This window comes from Rattus norvegicus, chromosome 6 (assembly GCF_021556685.1).
Source record: "Rattus norvegicus strain SHRSP/BbbUtx chromosome 6, alternate assembly SHRSP_T2T, whole genome shotgun sequence".
In the NCBI taxonomy this organism is placed as follows: Eukaryota; Metazoa; Chordata; class Mammalia; order Rodentia; family Muridae; genus Rattus; species Rattus norvegicus.
Window position 1 is genome coordinate 31,195,248 of NC_141539.1, and position 18,921 is coordinate 31,214,168.

Genomic DNA, 18,921 nt, shown 5'->3' on the forward strand with positions numbered 1-18,921 from the left:
AATAGGTCTTGTACAAGTGACGTAAAGACAATATCCTTAGAGAGCTGCCAGGAGAGAGAGGGGACACCACAGAGAAGAGCCAAGCATGTCAGTTATGCTCTGCATATGGCTTCCCCTTAAAGAATAGGTCAAGCAGTCTCAAGCTCACAGAAGCCCACCTGTCTCTGCCTCCCACATGCTGGGATTAAAGACATGCACCTTGAAACTAGGCAGAAAGGTCTAAAGTAAAAGGTGAGGTTTTTAGATCACCATTTCCCACTAGCTATGGAATATTAAATAATCAATAGTAAAATAAAATTCTATGTTGCTCTGAAATAATACTGAAGAACAGGCACCACGTCAAGAAAGATAAGAGGCCTGAGAAGGCACATTTTGAGGCTTGGGTGGTTGATTTACCTGGCCTGGGGTTCACAGGCTGACTTGAAACAGTTCTACAAAGACACCAACAGTCACCCGGAGGGCTTGACAATCTGCTGGGCCCACCCACTTGCTAATAAAGCCGATTTGGAGATGAGTCAGTAAGAATTTCCTGGCTGAGGATTTTACTTCTTATGCAGAGACTACACTCTTGAGAACCAGGGCAAACCCTTCTAGCTACGTATGTATTGAACCGACCACATCCAGGCCATGAACAATGCTTTGTATTGCTCTAAGTACAATAGAAGGAGGACATGGTGGATAGGAGGACAGACGTGGGGAACTAACCTACATATTACCTCCTTCCAGACACATCTTTAAAGCGGTCGTTAACTAATAATGGTGAATCTATTAGTGACCACATACTTTCTAATATCAAATCATAATAGAAAACTTTACCACAAAGTTAAAGTTAAATCTTTATCCAAGTCACCATTCAAACAACACTCTTGAAAATGTGCTACCTTGTGTGAGCACAGATGACATCAGACCTGGCTGCCAAGGGCACTCGCCACCCGCTGTACAAATGCATTCTCCCTTCCCATTCTGCTTAAAGAACAGCAGCTTGGGGTGCAGAGTCGGGAGCACAGTGCTAAGGAGGCAATGTCCACAGATCCTGCTCGTCAAGATCCAAAGTTCCCTCTGTCCCATCAGCAGCAAAACACTTGAGTTCAAACGATTCGACTTGAAGTTGTAGGCTGAACAGTTATCAGCTGGCAGAGCAGTGAGACCTCCTTGCATAAACACTGGGGGAAGCTACCCAAGGATGAGATCTACCTGCCAGCTCCACCTTCAACCAGACTTCATCTGAGTCCAGGTTCCCTCAAAGAAGTCAGCAGCTGGGAGGAGACTGCTCTGGACTGCAGCCCTGGTTCACAAAGGATGTCCTCTGCATGGAGACCCAGCACATAGACCCCTGCAGCGTGTGGGAGGGGGGCCTACTTGTTTCTCTTCCAGTGCTGTGCGATTGATTCCTGCATGAAGTTCTGGAACGCTGGCTCTTCACGGCTTTCCTCTGTAACTGCAGGACAGAAGGACGCTGTTTTTAAAGCCTTCACTGTGCAATGAATCAGAGCTACACACAGGCACACACACCACACACACACACACACAAAGAAAGAGAAACCACACTTTAAAATAAGTTTTGCTTTTTCAGAACAGGGTTTTGCTGTGGATCCCAAGTTGGCCTGGAACCCATGGTCCTCCTGCCTCAGCCTCTCCAATGTTGAGGTTAGAAGCACGTAGGTGCCTCCACGCCTGGTTGAAAGTACTTTTGAGGGATTACACACTCACATCCTCAGTTACTGAAATGGCTTCCAGAAGCATGCCTTATTACCAAAACGTGTAGCATCAAAGTGGAAAAAAATGTCCCCTTCATAAATAACTGAAAGGAGGTAGACAAGAGAAAGAATGGTAGATTTACCTACAGTCACAGCCACCCAGGAGCTAGGAATAAAACAGGGAACCACCACATTTGATGGTTAAATACTCAAACACTCGGGGGCTGAAGAGGTGGTTCAGCGGTTAAGAGCGCTTGTTGCCCTTGCAGAGGACCCAGGTTTATTCCCAGTGTCTACATGGTGGCTCATTTCCAGGGGATCAGGACCTCTGCGGGGACCAGGCATCCACACAGTGCATACACAGACACAGGCAAGGCACTCGCACACAGAAAGGAAAAACACATCTTTGAAACCCGACATCAATGACTCAGGTGTAGCTCCGGGGCAATGCTTTCGGACGGTGAGAAGTCCTGGGGTAGAGCCTTAACCAATCAACCAAATGCCAGTAATAGAAGGAAACAGCAGCATCTGCCATCTGAGTCAGAACGTCCAGAGCAGTGACAAGACGTGAAGGCCTGGTACTGGCGTTTTGGCATGGAAAGCCCCGCCCACTGTGTGGGCCACTGACTGGACGGGGTCGTGAACTGTACTGTGGAGAAGTCAAGCTGAGCACACGCAGACAAGTGAGGGTGTGTACGCTCACTCCCTCTGCTCTGACTGGATGTGGCCCGACTTCTGCACAGCAATGGAAGCTGGAATGAGTGGAAACAAACTCTTTCTCCCCGCACTGCTTTTGGTCCGGCCACAGCAACAGAGCGAAGTTAGAACACTCAGCAAGGTCGGACAGAGCTCTTCACATGGAGCCTTTGCCTGCACTGTATGCTCTACCATCTTCCCTCCCCTGTCCCCAGCCATATGCTCAGGGTCTCCTCTCAACAGTGACAATCTCCTGAACAGACGGGACAGCTGCTGTGTCCACTGGCTGCCACTCACCTCGGTGATCAATGTCGTCAGTGTCACTGTCGGCTTCCTCATCCTCCTCATCCAAGGTTCCTCGAGTCAGGATCAAGTCAGAAGGGTCCAGCACAGGAGATGCACCGTCTAGGGTTAAAACACTGGTCAGTACACTGAGTCTTCTGAGCTGATGGGCTAGTACGCTGATTAGATGGCAGCAGGAGAACGCACTTGACCAACAGGCATGTGTTAAGTTTGTCTCCTGATGTAACTCCATTTGTCGTTCCTAACAGGGTTTATTTAGTTCACAAAGTGATTTCATGAGCTCCCCTGTTTCTGAGGAAAGTGTGAGAAGCATGTCTCTGAAATCCCAGCACACACCAGAAGCTATGCCTCTTCCAAAGAAAGGTGAAACAGAAGACAAATGGGCAATGAAACTTCTCGGTGGAAAACAGGTTCAAGGGAGGCCTGAAAAAGAGTACAGGGTGAAATGCCAGGATACAGCAGCCAGCCCACCTTCAAGCAGTGGAGGGAGGGTAACGTTCCCTACTCAGTGAATAGGGACTAATCCCCAAGAATGAGAAGAAAGTCTAATCAAGAATTCCTGGCACGGGGATCAGTAGAAGTTAATTTCTGTGAGGACCTGAGACTACAGGAGGCTGGGCGCGCTGGCACACACCTTTAGTCCCAACACTTGGGAGGCAGAGGTAGGCAGTGAGTTCAAGGCCAGCCTGGCCTACAGACTGTGTTCCAGGGCTGCCAGAGCTCTGTAGGAAGATCCTGTCTGTCAGGGAGGTGGGTGACCTCAGGGACCTAGGACAAGGATGTGTTCCTACACAAGAATGGTGCCAGGGTGTGCTAACAGTGACTGCTTCCCACTGCAGTCAACAAGAGTCACCCAGCATACTTGGTGCCGCCTCAAGTCACCCACAGAACTCCCCTCCCCTCAACAGCTCATCCCGCAATACAGCAGCAGCAAGTGACGCTGGAGGGCCTCGCTGCACGCACATTGAAGGGAGTGAGATGTGTGCTGAAAATAGCAGAGACATTCAAGTTCCGGGGTACCCAGGCAGGTTCCCCCTTTCCTGACCTCTGACTGACATACGTGAACAGAGGTCATAAATAGAAACTTCATTCTCGTAATAAAGTACCCCAAGAAAAACTGTTCATAAAAACGGTTTCATAAAAGGTAAAAAAAGTATATAACTTACTGCCACAAAATACATAAATAAAATGGAACTTAGATTGTTTGCTTTCCTTTCCTCTTCTTTCTTTTTTTTTTTTTGAGATAGGGTTTCTCTGTGTGGCCCTGCATGTCCTAGAACTCACTTTGTAGGCCAGCTATCCTTGAATTCATAGATCCTCCTGGCTCTGGTTCCTAAGGGCTGGGATTAAAGGTGTGACCACCACAGCATGGCTCTACCAAGCCTTTTATGGGCAGCCCATCATCTTGCCTCTTGAGGAGGCAGGGAATATATATATTTTTTTAATTTATTTGCATTAGTTTTTGTGTACAAGTGTTTTGCCTACATGTATATCTCCACAAGCGAGCCTGCTGCCCATGGAACTGAAAGGAGACTGTTGGACCCTCTGGAACTGCAGTTACAGGTGGTTGTGAGCCTTCGTGTGGGTGCTGGGAATTAAGCCCGGGTTCTCTGCAAGAGCAGCCAGTGCTCTCAGCTGCTGACCCATCTCTCCAGCCCCAGGAGTATATATCTTAATATAAGCACATCCTAGACACTCACAGAGGGTCAAAACTAACAGAATGAAGGAAAGAAAGGAGTAAGGGAGGAAGTGAGGGAGGGATCCAGGAAGGGAGAGAAGTAAAGTAGCAGGATACAAAGACTGAGAGGGAACCACAGCACAAACCCATGACAGTTACAAGAGTAAAACAACATATAGTAAAGATAAAATCCACTCAGTATGTAATGAGAAATATGCAAAACATATACCAGATAGCATTCCAGAAAGACTCAAGACCCACCAAACACGAAAATTCTTCCTGCTCTTGAGGAGGGCGTTGGAGAGCACAGAGATGTCCGCTCTCCCTGGATTAATTTAGGATTGTAACAGTGGAACCTTGACACAAATACCAAAAAGCTTTCCAGGAAGCTGATAAGCTGGTGTGGGGTGCATGTGGGGCAGAGAATGCAAGAACAGCCAGGGAGAGGACACAACACCGGAGAGCAGCCCGAGCAGACACTGAAGCCTTGAATAAGACCAGCGCATAGTTAAACATGTGCAGGTGTGTAAGGAAAGCAATCAGCAGAATACACAGATGGGCCGGGCCAGCCAGGCCGCTGTGGATAAGGGCGCTTGGTCCCTAACCTGATGAGCTAGGTCTGCTCTGAAGGGAATGGCTACACCTCACGGCCATGTAGTAGACAGTACTGTGCCCGTGTTAGTCTCACGCTGCACTGGAGTTTTATAAAGTTACATCACTATTTTTAGAAAGAATATTCAGATTCAAAATAAAAGAACACTGTGTCTGCATGAGATTTAAGTAATTTAGGAAAAAGTAATGTATACTACGTGATGGTAAAGTCGCATGCAGCAGGAAGAGGCAGAAAAACAAAGCGTAGATGTTCACATTCTGGGACTCTCAAAAACGAAAGCTGTTCTTTGCACTAAAGACATAATTTTCCTGTGTATCTAAAACTCAGATAATGCATTGTTAAAAAAAAAAAAAAAAAAAAAAAGCCAGACTCCCTCGACAAAGTGAAGTACAAAACCTTTCAAAGGAGACGGGCAGCAGTGGGGCATGAACCATCCTCCGGTATTCTCTGTTCCAGGTCATGTACATACTCACGTTACAGACACGTTATGCAAGAGCACTTCTAATACCTGTGCTGGCCCCTGGGTCCAGGGCTATGGAGCCCATGTCCTTCCGAAGACGCTCTAGTTGCTCCTTCTGCTCATTACTCTGGGCACTGGCCTATAGTGGGGTGGGGGAGAAGGGGGATATGTCCTCAAGTTAAACAAGAGATCCTAGGCTGATGAAATGGCTCAGTGGGTGGATGTGCTTGCGGCCTGATGACCTAAATACAATCTGTGGACTCCACATGACAGGAGAGAACTGACTTTCCCACCCCCACACAAATACATTTGTAGTCTTTTTTTTAAGGTAGGGTCTCTCTCAGGCAGTATAGGCTACCCTCAAACTCACTGTGTAACCACGAATGACCCTAGACTTAACAGGAGTCACCACCACGCTTAGTGGTGCTAAAGAACAAACCCAAGGTTCTGTGCATGCTAAGCAAACAGTCAGTCCCCAGTCCCAAGAAACCAGCCTTTTAGAAGGAGATGGGAAATGACAAAACACTAGAGGCTGGTGAAGGACGACGGACATGGAGATGAAGCAGTGGGGCATATGGCCCAGGTGACAGCAGATTTTCTGTTGAATGGTGAATGAAACCATTCAGAACTTATACCCCAACCATGACTCTCAAGTGGAGGGCGAGAAGGTTCCGTGCCAAAGACCCAGTGCAGGCGCTGACCAGCCTCATCTGAACACTTTGGGTAAGAGTTGTGAGACTGCTCTGTTCTTCAAAATCCCATAACTACCCTTTAAACTGACCTCAGAGAGTGAGGGAGGTAGGGCATAAAAAGGTCTTGGTATATGTATTTCAGCAAAATTTTGAATTTTAAAGATTTAGATACAAAGCCCGTGTGGTAGCCCGTGCCTGTAATCCCAGCACCCGGAAGGATGAGGCAAAAAGAAAAAACAAACACCTCAATACAAAGGGAGTGGGGTGGGGCTGCCCAGAGGCCTGTCTGCGCACAGGCAGCAGTTGCCCACTTAAATGAGGGTGCTTGAGATGCAACGTGGTATCACATGGCTGCAGTCCCTCCTACTCAGATGGTTCTGTGAGGAGAGCTCTGGAGCACCAGAGACCGCAACTTAAAACCAAACAGGGATAAGCACATAGTTCAGTGTGTAGAGCAGTACCAAAATAAAACAAAACAAAATTACACGAATTTAAAAGAAATACTGAAATTCCATTCGTCAATTATATCTCTGTAAAGCTTGAAAAAAATTAAAAGCACATGAAGGTAAATTTAAAATTTACATTGAAAGCCTAAACAAAGCATCCATTCCATGGCTAAGATGGGTGTTTGGGGAATTAGGGTTAATTAGGTCTAGGGGTTCTCCCCTTGGTTTTCTCATGCAGTCCAGGCTGACCTCAAACTTACCATGTAACCGAAGCTGGCCTAAACTTCCTTCCATCCCTACTATCAAGTGCCAATTACACCTCAGGCCAGCACGCTAGCTGGCTGGTCCCCAACTTCTCCAATCAAAACTCCCCATCAGTCTCTGGTGACTGGCTAGGCCCACAGGCCTGCGCCATGAGTGGGTTGAGGCAGACCTTCTGAGAGCTCTAAAACACACAATCTCACTCTTACCAGTGATTTCTTCAGACGCTCATATTCAGGACGATATTCCCTGGAAAGAGAAATGTCTTCTAAGTTCCTCTCCTGAAAAATTCACACTACCCATCCTGAACTCGTCTTAAAAGGGACACCAAAAGACCTGACCTCCCTGAAGTGCCTGGCACACCATCCTCATGGCCGATCGTACCCTAGTGGGAGTCAACAACCCTGGTGTGTTGGGTACTTGTAAGTATCTGTTCCTCCTCATCTACCTAAGGCATCTAGAATTGTATCTGATTGGCTGTAATAAAGAGCTGGTAGCCAATAGCTGGGCAGAGAAAGAGGGTGCACCCCGACTGACTGAGGGCTATGAGGAAGCAGGTGTGAAGGTGGGCTGTGGCCCAGGAAGCCACTGTATAAGAAGGGAAGGGCCTGAGCGACTACAGAACAGACTCCATCCTGAGCCTTGGAAACATCCACAAAACCCTGGATGGTTAACCAGCGGGAAAATAATGTTGCCTGGCAACCACATGTGGTGCTTCTGAGCAAGCTATGAAGCCAAAGCAGCATGCTACCAAGCAGCCTATGAGGCCACATTCCCAGGGTTACAGATGCCTACACTCTCTACTTTCCTTTAGGGGTGATCCCACTGACAACCGACAATGATGGCAGTTGTAGCTGGCATTTATGAAGTGTCTCTATGTGTCAGCAACTATTAAGACTTTGCACATAGTTCCTCAAATAATAGAGCTGTGTAGGTGTCAGACCCACACCTGTTTCTGCAGGGACATAACCATGACACAGTTTCTGGACGATCTATGGGCCTTCTATCCTACAATGACAGAACTGAGACGCTGCCCGAAAAACTGGTAACATCTACCAAGTGGATCTTTACAGGAGAGGCTGGATAGCCCTCGCCTCGCAGCCTCTCAGTCCACTCAACACTTCAGACTTCTATCCTTCTAAAGAAGGGAACGGGAACATGTCACTCCTGAGTGTGGTCTGCTAGCATACGTAAGGCAAATATACTTTACTCAGAGCAAGTAAATGCTGAGAAGACCACTGCCAGACAAGAAGTTGGAGAATGAAGAGTGTGTCCACGGCCCCTTCACCAGATGAGAGGAGCAGGCGCCGTGGCCCCTCCCCCACCTCACCTTTCGTACTCCTCTGCAGCACTGGTGACCTGAGCACAGAGTTCATCGAAGCCGGTGCCCACCACAGCAGAGACACCCACCACCTGCCAAGAAGCAGCGTGTATTAAAATTCTGAGCATTGTGCTTCTAGAACTTTGTCATTAAAAGTCATAAAACACATCTGGATACTTAAAGATATCTATGGCAAAAAGCAAAGCCCAAACTGAACAAAGCGGCCTACGTAGCCAGGAACTGATGAAAATATGTGAATGAGAAAAATGACAATCTAAAAGAAAACTGCAAGCTGAGTAGCAGTGGCATGGCCTGTGGTGGCAGAGGCAGGCTTGAGTTGCCAGTTCTGCTTACACAAACCTTGCTCCTCCCTCCGGGGGAATCTTAGGCTACATCCTCCAAAAAACTCATCCTCATCTCTCCCCTCACCATCAGCAGACCCACAGGCCACACCACCCGTCACTTCTCCACGGACACTCTTAAACTGCATCACAGACTCTGACGAGAGGGCTTTTGGTGACCCTGTGAAGCTCCACACGTTTTGTCTTTTTCTAAAATGTTGGGGACCAAGCCTGATCTTTGTTAATTTGCTAGAGAAGTGCATCCCAGCCATGACTCAATAGAGTACAGGGGTCACTTTACAGGATGTAAAGCGATCATTTCGCCACTGGTGCAAAGCCAGATAAGGCTATGGTAAGATGTCATCCGCAGCCACTGTCACTATGAGGAGGTAAACTTTACCCTGAGTGAGCTGTAGAACTCATCTAACACCAGGCTCATGGAACGAGTCAGGTTACTGACGTAGGTCGTCTCTTGGTTCAAGGCATCCTGGAAAGCCTCAAAATCCTGCATCCACTCGACTGCAAAGCTGTGGTCAATGATGTCCGTCTGTGCCAGAGAGAAGGCAGTCATCAGCAGCCTGAATGAAGACCATGAACTAAACCATGGCAAAAGCATGTCTTCAAGTAAGCGGAATCAGGCAAAGAACTCATCATCTACAGGTTCTCCTTCTCTGGCCCTGTTTCCAGCTCCACTGCATCCAACCATAAAGATGTCTATCTTCCTCCGAGCAGATTTCCATCAGACTGCTTGTTCCTCTACTCAACAGAACCCCCGAGGTGGAGGGATGACTGCACACTAGGGTTCAGGAGTCACTCTGTCTACCCCACAATCACTCTGGGAGATTTAGAGGCAGTACTAAATGCCCACTCCACTTCCCTAATGTGCCTGTCTTTCTGTAGGAAAATCCAACATGCTCACAGCGCCTGAAGTCACTCTTGCCCTTACTAACCAAACCCTCTAATGTCAGCCAAGGCTGTTAAAGGCACACAGAAATCCCCACAGATGGAGCCACTCACTTTGTTCATGACCACAATGAAAGGCAGCTTGGTTTTGTACAAGATGCTGAAAAAAACAAACAAACAAACAAACATGGAACCAGCATTAGTAAAAGTGCTTTGAGCCAGGCATAATGTCACAGGCTTGCACTTCCAGCACTCAGAAGGCAGAGGCAGGAAGTTCATGAGATCAAGGTCAGTGTGGGCATACAGTGAGTACTTGTTCCTAGAAATAACTAAGTGGTACTTAAGCTTATGGGACTACGTAAAAAGAACAGGAAAACCTTCAGATGGAATTCAGTCTCTCCCAAAGGGAAATGACCCCCAACATCCAGCCAGAAACTGGTCCTCCAAGCCCATAGTAGGTGTTCATATTGATCCTTTTTTAATGCTTTATTAAACAATTCTCTTTTTTTCTATCCAAATGGAGGGGATGAGCATTTATGGAGTACTCATTATAGGATGGTTACTCTGGTAGCCACTTTTATATGTATATATAATATCTCCTTTAATCCATACAAACACCATGTAAATATATAAAATTTACATTTAAATCATTTTGCAGTCTACACTAGCATAGAACTTAATAGTATGCAGTCCTTGAATTTATAGCAATTCTCCTGCCCCAGTCCCCAAAAGTACTGTCCTACAGGTTGAAAATTTCCCACATTTACTGAGATAGATGGACAAGAGAAAATCATATATAAAGTATGCACCTGAATTGCTTTTAAGTTGATCTTCCCTTACCCTTTATTGATTTAGTGTCTGCAGTCCTGATGCTGACCCAGGCCTTGAACATGCGAGGAACACCCTCTACCTGCTGAGCTAGAGTCGCAGTCCTTTGACATTGGACTATAAAATGACTATAAAACTATAAACTATAGTTTATAAAACTATAAACTATAAAATGACTACTCAGGATAATCAAGTAGCTGTCTTTTACTCATTAATATGACTGTGGAACAATGCTATCTTTCATGAAATTTCTATGTGGATCAGGACTTCTTGTATCCAATATAATGTTTATTCCAGACCTGTCACACTGGGGATGACCCTTACATCCCCCAAATTAACTTCTGTCAGTTTCCATAGCACTCTCCTTCGCCGTCACTCTGAATGCAGTGACCCACGAAGTAACTTTGCTCTCCCAGTGCAGCATCTGGGATGAAACAGTGCCTGTCTGGACGCTGATCTTCCGGCTAGTGCTGTTCCCGGTGTTCGGGCAGGTCTGCCCCACAGTCCATACCGCCTTGAACTTGCCCCTTCGTCTGACTTGATTACGAGCGCGGCACCACACCTGGCTTGGATAACACTTCTTATTGCTACTGCTCTTCATGGTGCACTTTTTTGCTGCTTATACAAAACCCAAGCACCGTGCACACCAGAGACTCTATTCTGTGCAGACTTGGATCTCACCAGCTGGGAGTAACCCCCACCTCCTTCTCTGACAGGCAGAGAGAGAGAATGCCATAGACCACGTCTCCCTTTATTAGCCTTCCCCTACCTCATGCCAATCAACTGAGTGGGAAATGCCAATGACCACACCCAGGGCGCTCTGACCAGGACTCCAATCCAAAGGGCATACAGTCAGAGAGTAAAGCTGGAGCAGTGGCTCAGCAGTGAAGAGCACTTAGACTTCTACAGGGAACCCAGGGGCTGCACATATGTCGGGGCTCACACCCACCTGTAGCTCCAGTTCAAAGAGATCTGACTCTTCTAACCTCCACAAGCTCCTGCACACAACTGGTAAACATACACTCACACAGGCTCACATGCACACAAATAAATAATAAATGTCTTTTTAAAGGGGGTTGGGAGGTGGGCTGGAGAGATGGCTCAGTGGTATACAGCACTTCCAGAGGTCCCGAGTTCAATTCCCAGCAACCACATGGTGGCTCACGACCATCTGTAATGGGATTCAATGACCTCGTCTGGTGTGAATGAAGACTTTGAAAGTATACGCATATATATAAATAAACAAATCTTTAAAAACAAACAAACAAGGAGCCAGGCAGCGTGGCGCACACCTTTTACCCCAGGGCTCAGGAGACAGAGATAGTGGTATCTCTGTGAGTACTCTGTGAGTACAGTCTACAAAGGGAATTCCAGAACAGCTGGAGCTACAAAGAAAAACTCAAAAAAACAAACTAAATAAAGTAATAAATAAGTCGGAGAAGGAGGCCGCGCCTGACAGCACACCTTCCAGTCATCAGTTACCTGCATGCATAAAGCATATTGGACATGAAGGTCACTGGGTTAGTGCTCCGAGACGTGTCCATGACATAGATGACCACTGTTGGAAAGGAGGATGCCTAGAGCAACACAATAAGTGCAGGCTTGATCAGAGGACTCATTACTTGCTCCCTTACTCTTGTCATCCCTTTCTTGGCAAGAGAGAACCACTGTTGACAGGGTGTGCAGAGCCCCCCTCTCTCCCTCTCATATTCAGCCCCAGGCATGAACAGAGGCTGAGACACTACCCCACTAGATGCCCTCGTGAACAAGATCCACATCTCACCAGGGCCTCAGTGATGATTGTCCCCGAAGCTGACCAGGTAAATACTTCAATCTGTCCGGGTGTGTCAATCAAGACATATCTGAAGCAAGGAGATCATTAAAGGAATGTTAGACTTTGGCAATTCTGAAGATACTGCATCACAGAGAATGCTAAATGTCTGCTGATCCAAGACTGCAGTGACCTCTGCACATTGCCAAACACTCCCACCGTGCCCTAAAGCTGCGTATGCTATCGAGAAGAAATGGCACAGTGCAAGCTGTGGTAAACAGTCAGAAAGGAAACTGACAATTAAAGAAACACCACACTACCAACAAGACATTAGCAAAACCAGAAAGCAACTCTCTGATCTCTTAGGGACGAGGATGAGGAATGGAGGGAAGCAGCGGGAGAAATGGAGTGGGGGAGGGGGAAATACTGCCTGTAGAGTATCTCTAAACTGACAATGTTCTAAAATCGACTGCAGATATAGTTATAGAGCCCTGTGCACAATTCTGTGCATGGACTAGAAACCACTGATTTTTACAATGGGAAGACATGTAAACTGCATCTTAATAAAAATACGTTTTGAAACAGGCACACTTGGGGACATGGACGTACGTCAGTATGGAAGACAGGCTGTGCATGGCTCAGGATGTTGGATACCCTGCGTCCAACCCCATGAGAATAAACTGATAAGAAAGGTAGCACATGAGTACAGGACAGGCACCAGGAAAACAGAGGGGAAGTTAAGGGGCGCCTGGGTGAGTGGGGAGCAGTGTGAGATGAAGTAACATGAAGTAATGAAGTCCATGCAGCAGTATGTAAACATAACACATTTTAAAAGGAAGTTTAAAAAAAAACAATACAAAAAACAAAAAACAAACCCTGTTTTGTTACTGTTCTAAGGAAAACAAAAATCTACCTCAATTATCCCATCTTTGCAATAATGCTTTATGAACAGAAAATGCCAATCACGGAATAACAGGAATCGTTACCGGGACTGAGAGTGACAGTTTCATGGTTCAAATAGTATGTATTCCTTTTAAATAACTCGCTGTTACATGTACTTGGTGTACATGAGTAAGCACAGAGCCACAGCAAGCATGTGAAGCCAGAGGCCAACTTATAGGAGTTCTCTGCTTCTACCACATGGGTCCCAGGAGTCACACTTGGGTCATCGGGCTTGGTGGCAAGTGCCTTTACCTACTGAGCCATCTCTCTGGCCCATGATTTGAATTTTTTATAATGAGCATATCTCCTTTTTCTCCCTTAGAAAAAGTAAACATTAAAAGTTTAGTAAGAGTTAATAGTGAGAAATGACAGTAGGATTAAATACACACACACACACAGATATAATATTCATGTCTTCCCCATTATGGCAAACTGCACTTCCTCAAACAGTCTTCCTCTGAAAGTTTCTCCAGGTCATGTAAAAAGGACCGTGGGTGATGGAGGGTCACAGTAACCGGGGGCAGTCCTCTGCATTTTACACCTTCTCAGCGATTTTCTTTCCACCTTTCTTTGTTTTAATTTCTAATGACTTTGTCTCAGTTAACAGCGTCAGGGTTCAAAGGTCTCGCAATCCTCTCAAAAGTCTAGAATGTATTGATGACAGGCAATAAGTCAGTAGTCAACTGAAGCCACCTACCTGAATGTGTTCTGGGCCTTCTCAATAAATTTCATCACCTAGAAGAAAAAGACATCACTTAAACCAGGATCTACATATATCCTGTATATATATCTCCTTTAATCCAGACAAACACCATGTAATATATATAATTTAAAACACAACACGGGAGACCCCACCAGGGTGGCCTGGATTATAGGACCCGTCACAGAGCACAACCTGAGACACCAAGTAATGGACTCCTTGATGCAAGGAAGCAGAGCCACAGCAGCAACTGCGACCTGGAGAGCCCAGAGCCCAGGTCTTAAAGCGGGGTGGGTCCCTTGCACACGTGCCACGTCTGTCTGTTTTAAAGAGATCAGGCTCTGTAGGCCAGGTAAAACCCGTCCCACCTGGTTTTGGTCAACGTTAATGTCTTAAGTGGCAGAATCAGATTACAATGATTATAACCCCCTCCCATGGAAGTAAGTGTGATGGTTTGTAGATGCTTGGCCCGAGGAGTGGCTCTGTTTGGAGGTGAGGCCTCTTGGAGTAGGTGTGTCACTGTGGGTGTGGGCAATGAGACCCTCCTCCCAGCTGCCTGGAAGTCAGTATTCTGCTAGCAGCCTTCAGTGAAGATGTAGAACTCAGCTCCTCCTGCACCATGCCTGCCTGGATGCTGCCATGCTCCTGCCTTGATGATAATGGACTGAACCTCTGAACCTATAAACCAGCCCCACTTAAATGTTGTCCTTATAAGAGTTGCCTTGGTCATGGTGTCTGTTCACAGCAGTAAAACCCCAACTAAGACAGTAAGTGGTGGAGGAAACCGAAAGGGTGACAAATACTTGTCAAGAGAAAAGGCACGAGTATGTCCCCATTCCTTGCTGTAGCTGATCACCGTGCCCTATCCTCAATTCCTGGCCAGGGTAACACCATAAGCTGATAAAGGGCCAGAGAAAGAACCCAGGTCTTTTGGATTTTTGTCTTCTCACAGGCATAAAATGTGAAGTGTCCGAGCCATTCATAGGCTATTTCCTGGCCTACACAAACACCTGCTTATTTTTGGTATCTCGTCATCTTTGCTGTTCTTCTACCAATGTGATCAAGCTACGGCATGTGAAGAGTCAGAATTTCACAGCGTCAGGTCTGTGAACGTAAGTGATGTCATACCTGATCAAACCTGGTAGCGAAGAGGTTGAGGGAGGTCACTATGCCGCCGTTTGGCCCAAGTCCATATCTGAACGTTCGGTTACGGATTAAATTGCACGTATGAGATTATACAGTTAGTACTTGGTTGTCATCCATCCAACGCATTATGGTATTGACGTCCAATTAACGAACGGGTGCTGGCAACCCAGGCTTTGATGACCACCCAACCCCAGTGTTTATTAGCAAGGCTCTCATTGCTGATCTCTCGTTTTAGGACTGGCCACACAAGGTAAGGACAATAGTGTGACTAAAAGTTAACGACTACACACGTCAAACAGTGACAGACTGCTGGCATCACCAGTTAAAATCATCTGTGTAGCCAGGTGTGGAAGCTCAATACCTTTAACCCCAGCACTCAGGAAGCAGAGGTGGGAAGATCTCTTGAGTTCAGGCCAGCCAGGGCTGCATGTAACACTCTTTATCCTGATTCTCACTAGGCAAGCAACCCTCCTAAGGTTACTTAAAGAGAGTTGGCTGTCATGCTGAAATTAACCCATAAGAATATAACTCAATGGGCTGGAGAGATGGCTCAGTGGTTAAGAGCAGTGATTGCTCTTTCAGAGGTCCTGAGTTCAAATCCCAGCAACCACATGGTGGCTCACAACCATCTGTAACAGGATCTGATGCCCTCTTCTGGTGTGTCTGAAGACAGCTACAGTGTACTTATTGCACTTGTAATAAATAAATCTTAAAAAAAAAGTTTTCTGGTCTAAATTCCTGTGAGTAACTTTTTAACCGATGACTGTATGACCCAAGGCAATATCACTTCCCCAGGCCCAGGCAGTCAACAGCTGGCCATGCATCTTCTCGGCTATCCGAGTTATGTTAAGAAAATGGAAGTATTATTGAAATCTCTGATCTCTCCTACACTCATCTTGTTCATCTTATGTCCTCTTAATATGATTACTGAAAATGAAGTGAGTTTGCTTGTATTGTCCCAATCTGACAGGTAAAACCTCTCCCCCAAAGCAATGAAAGGCAGCAGTTCACCATGACTGCTGACGAGAAAAAGGATACTGCTTCATGACTTCTTTGTACTTCACTGTGTCTCGAATATCTGAGGGGAAAGAGAGAGAATGGTTGCCTTTATTTTTTGAAGCATGACCTCATTTGTTGGGACTGACTTTGAACCTCCCAAGTAACCCAAGCTGTTCTCCTACCTCAGCCTTCCGAGTCTGAGGCTATACAGAAGTGTCACCATATCTTACCAGCATTTGCTTATACCCTCCTCTACACTTTCTTCCTGACTAGGGATAACTGCCAAGTATCCTATGAAGGATGTTAGACTCCTGGGCCTGGTGGCACACACCTTTAATCCTTGGGCTCGGGAGACAGAGGCAGATGGACCTCTGAGTTCAATACTGGCCTAATCTAGAGTAATTCCAGGACAGCCAAGACTACACAGAGAGACCCTGTCTCAAACAAACAAATAAACAAACAAAAGGTCAGAAGCTCTTAGTTATGATAGACTAAAATAAGATTACAAGTTTTAGACAATTTCAATGGTAGTGGGCACATGCACAGGAAAACCAATGAACAAATAAAAACAAGAAAAGAAAACTTACTAGCCGCTGCATGGTAATGAAGGCAATTCGTAGACATAGGAACAATAAAACTGTCTATTCAGATCTACCACCTCCTATCTGCCAGGGCTAGAGAGATGCTCAAAGATTAAGAGCACTTGAAGTTCTTACAGAGGACCCAGATTTAGTTCCCGGCACCCACATGGCAGCTCATAACTATCTGTAGATCCAGTTCCAGGGGTTCTGCATCCCTCTTCTGGCCTCTGCAGGAACCAGATACACCCATACATATAAAATGAAAGTAAATAAAAACAAACCTACCCCCTAGACACTAGATGAACAATATTACATTTTTATCCTTTAGTTTAAATAGAAAACTTGTTGCCCAATCTTTCCAAAATGATCAATGATTTTTGTTGTTGTTGTTGTTCTTGTTTGTTTATCAACACAGGGTTTCTCTGTATAGCCCAGGCTGTCTTAGAACTCTCTCTATAGAAAAAGCCGGCTTGTAACTCAGAGATCTGCATGTGGCTTCCTCCTGAGTGCTGGGATTAAAGGCGTGAGCCACTACTGCCTGGCCTAATCTATGATTCTTTTTTTTTTTTTTTTTTTTTTTTTGGTTCTTTTTTTCGGAGCTGGGGACCGACTAATCTATGATTCTTAAACAAGATTTCCACCTCCTAATTTGTATATGGGGTATAAGAAGCTTAATAGGATTAGCAAGAGACCTGGGAATCAGGCTCTGGACCCCCAAGAGCCCTGTCAGTGGATTACAGGCACTTTCATAATAAATCTACCCCTCACCCCCACTTTTTCTTTTCCAAACAAGGTTTAGCTATGTAAGTTGGACTGACTCAACTCTCAATATTCTGCCTCAGGCTTCCTTGGATCACACCAATACTAAATCTTTCTGATAGTCTCAAGCAGAACACTCTCCTCAAAACAACGCATATTTTTTTTTTTCTTTTTTTCGGAGCTGGGGACCGAACCCAGGGCCTTGCTAGGGCCTTGCTCTTGCTAGGCAAGCGCTCTACCACTGAGCTAAATCCCCAACCCCAACAACGCATATTTTTACACACACACACACACACACACACACACCCATAACTTTGGAAATGGAAGGAACCTTTCTACAGATCAGAGTGAATTATAGCAGAACTCATAAACTCTGACAAAAGAAACTAAACGATTCATGTGTCAGGTGGCACTGAGGACAAAGAGAGGGGGTAAATGAGAATGATACATAAGAGAGAGATAAATCTGAATAAGCAAGAAGCATGTTCTGGAACTCAGGCAAATCCACAGAAAAGCAGATAGTTAGTTAAAGAAGGCACTCACCAATATTGGCGGGAAAAGGGACTTCATGCACAGCCGGGTCCAGATTGATTACATATGGTGGACAGCCTTTGTTGTGCAGGTGTCCTGTGAGCCTCTGCAAAAACGGCGGCAGGGTCGAAGTTTGATGACCAAAGGACAGGAAAGGGCCCAGAGAATTCCCATTCCTTTCTGACTATTCTTATAACAATCTCCTTCTTCCCTCAACACTAAACTCTCAGTTTAAAAGCCATCTAGTTCCAGTACCTGATCTCTACCCTCCATCACGTCTTCGCTAACTTTGACCCTCTTTTCCTTCTCTGTCTCCTCTACTAAGACATTCACTCCGTGAAAGCAAGAACCATGTCGATATCATTGCCGCTGTATACTCAAGAGCTTAGAACATGATAGGTCAAACGAAGTGATTCTTTCACGACTCTTCACGCAAAACCAGTGATGCTGGCATTACCTCCCCCTGCCTGGGTCTTCGGAGAGCTGCCAATTCTCAGCAAGACTATTTCAGCTGTACCAAGCATACACTAAGGCTACGCAGGAGACTGCCTCAAGTGACCCAGGCTAGGGTTCGAGGCTTCGGGAAGGACCTGGAGTCAGAGGCCAGCCCCCAGAAAACCACGCGCCCAGACCCTCCAATTCCCCAGACAACTTCCTCTCGGGCCTGAGGCGCCATTACAGCCTCCACACAGTGCACGTCACCTGTACAAAGGTAGTTTTCCCGGATCCCGCCATTCCCAACACCAACAGACACACGGGGAGCTCCGGAGCCCCGGAAGCCTGGGGCTCGGCAGGAGCCGCGGGCGCCGCCATCTTTCCTCAGCCACGCCCACCACTCACAGATGGGCCTGCGGGCTGCGGACTCGCTGCATTAAGGGCTGTGATTGGTAGAAAAATCCGCCCTCTTGCGTATAGGGCTACGATTGGTCGGACGATCCGGCCTCTCTGAGTTTAGAGCTGCAATTGGCCGGAATAGCCAAACCGCGCTTTGGGCACCAGACTGGCTTCTAAGCATCCGACTTACAGGGACTATAGATGCTGTACTGTAGGTGCCAATAATGGCTTTGGACTAGTGACCAGGAGTATAGGGAACCAGAAAGGGTTGATAAGGGTAAGGTAGGACCCGGGAACGGCAAAGTTCCCAGGGGCGTAATGACGTGGGATCCCAAGCCAGGATCTGTTAAGATCCTAAGGTTAACGGACTAAGGTGGCGTTCCACCCTTTATTTTATTGGCTAAGAAGGAAAAAAAAAA

At 46.3% G+C, this 18,921-nt stretch overlaps 1 protein-coding gene across 1 annotated transcript; it reads right to left on the reverse strand.

The window, feature by feature from the left end:
- Nucleotides 1-823: 823 nt before the first annotated feature.
- On the reverse strand, nucleotides 824-18,498 carry Gpn1 (GPN-loop GTPase 1). The gene is made up of 14 exons (NM_001127572.1): nucleotides 18,371-18,498; nucleotides 17,681-17,774; nucleotides 15,837-15,876; nucleotides 14,781-14,847; nucleotides 13,650-13,687; nucleotides 12,023-12,101; nucleotides 11,722-11,816; nucleotides 9,526-9,571; nucleotides 8,909-9,055; nucleotides 8,177-8,259; nucleotides 7,056-7,095; nucleotides 5,496-5,586; nucleotides 2,691-2,798; nucleotides 824-1,438 (listed from the first exon to the last, which is right to left on the reverse strand). The coding sequence occupies exons 1-14, from the start codon at nucleotides 18,479-18,481 to the stop codon at nucleotides 1,356-1,358; spliced, it is 1,122 nt and encodes a 373-aa protein (NP_001121044.1). The 5' UTR covers nucleotides 18,482-18,498; the 3' UTR covers nucleotides 824-1,355.
- Nucleotides 18,499-18,921: the final 423 nt, after the last annotated feature.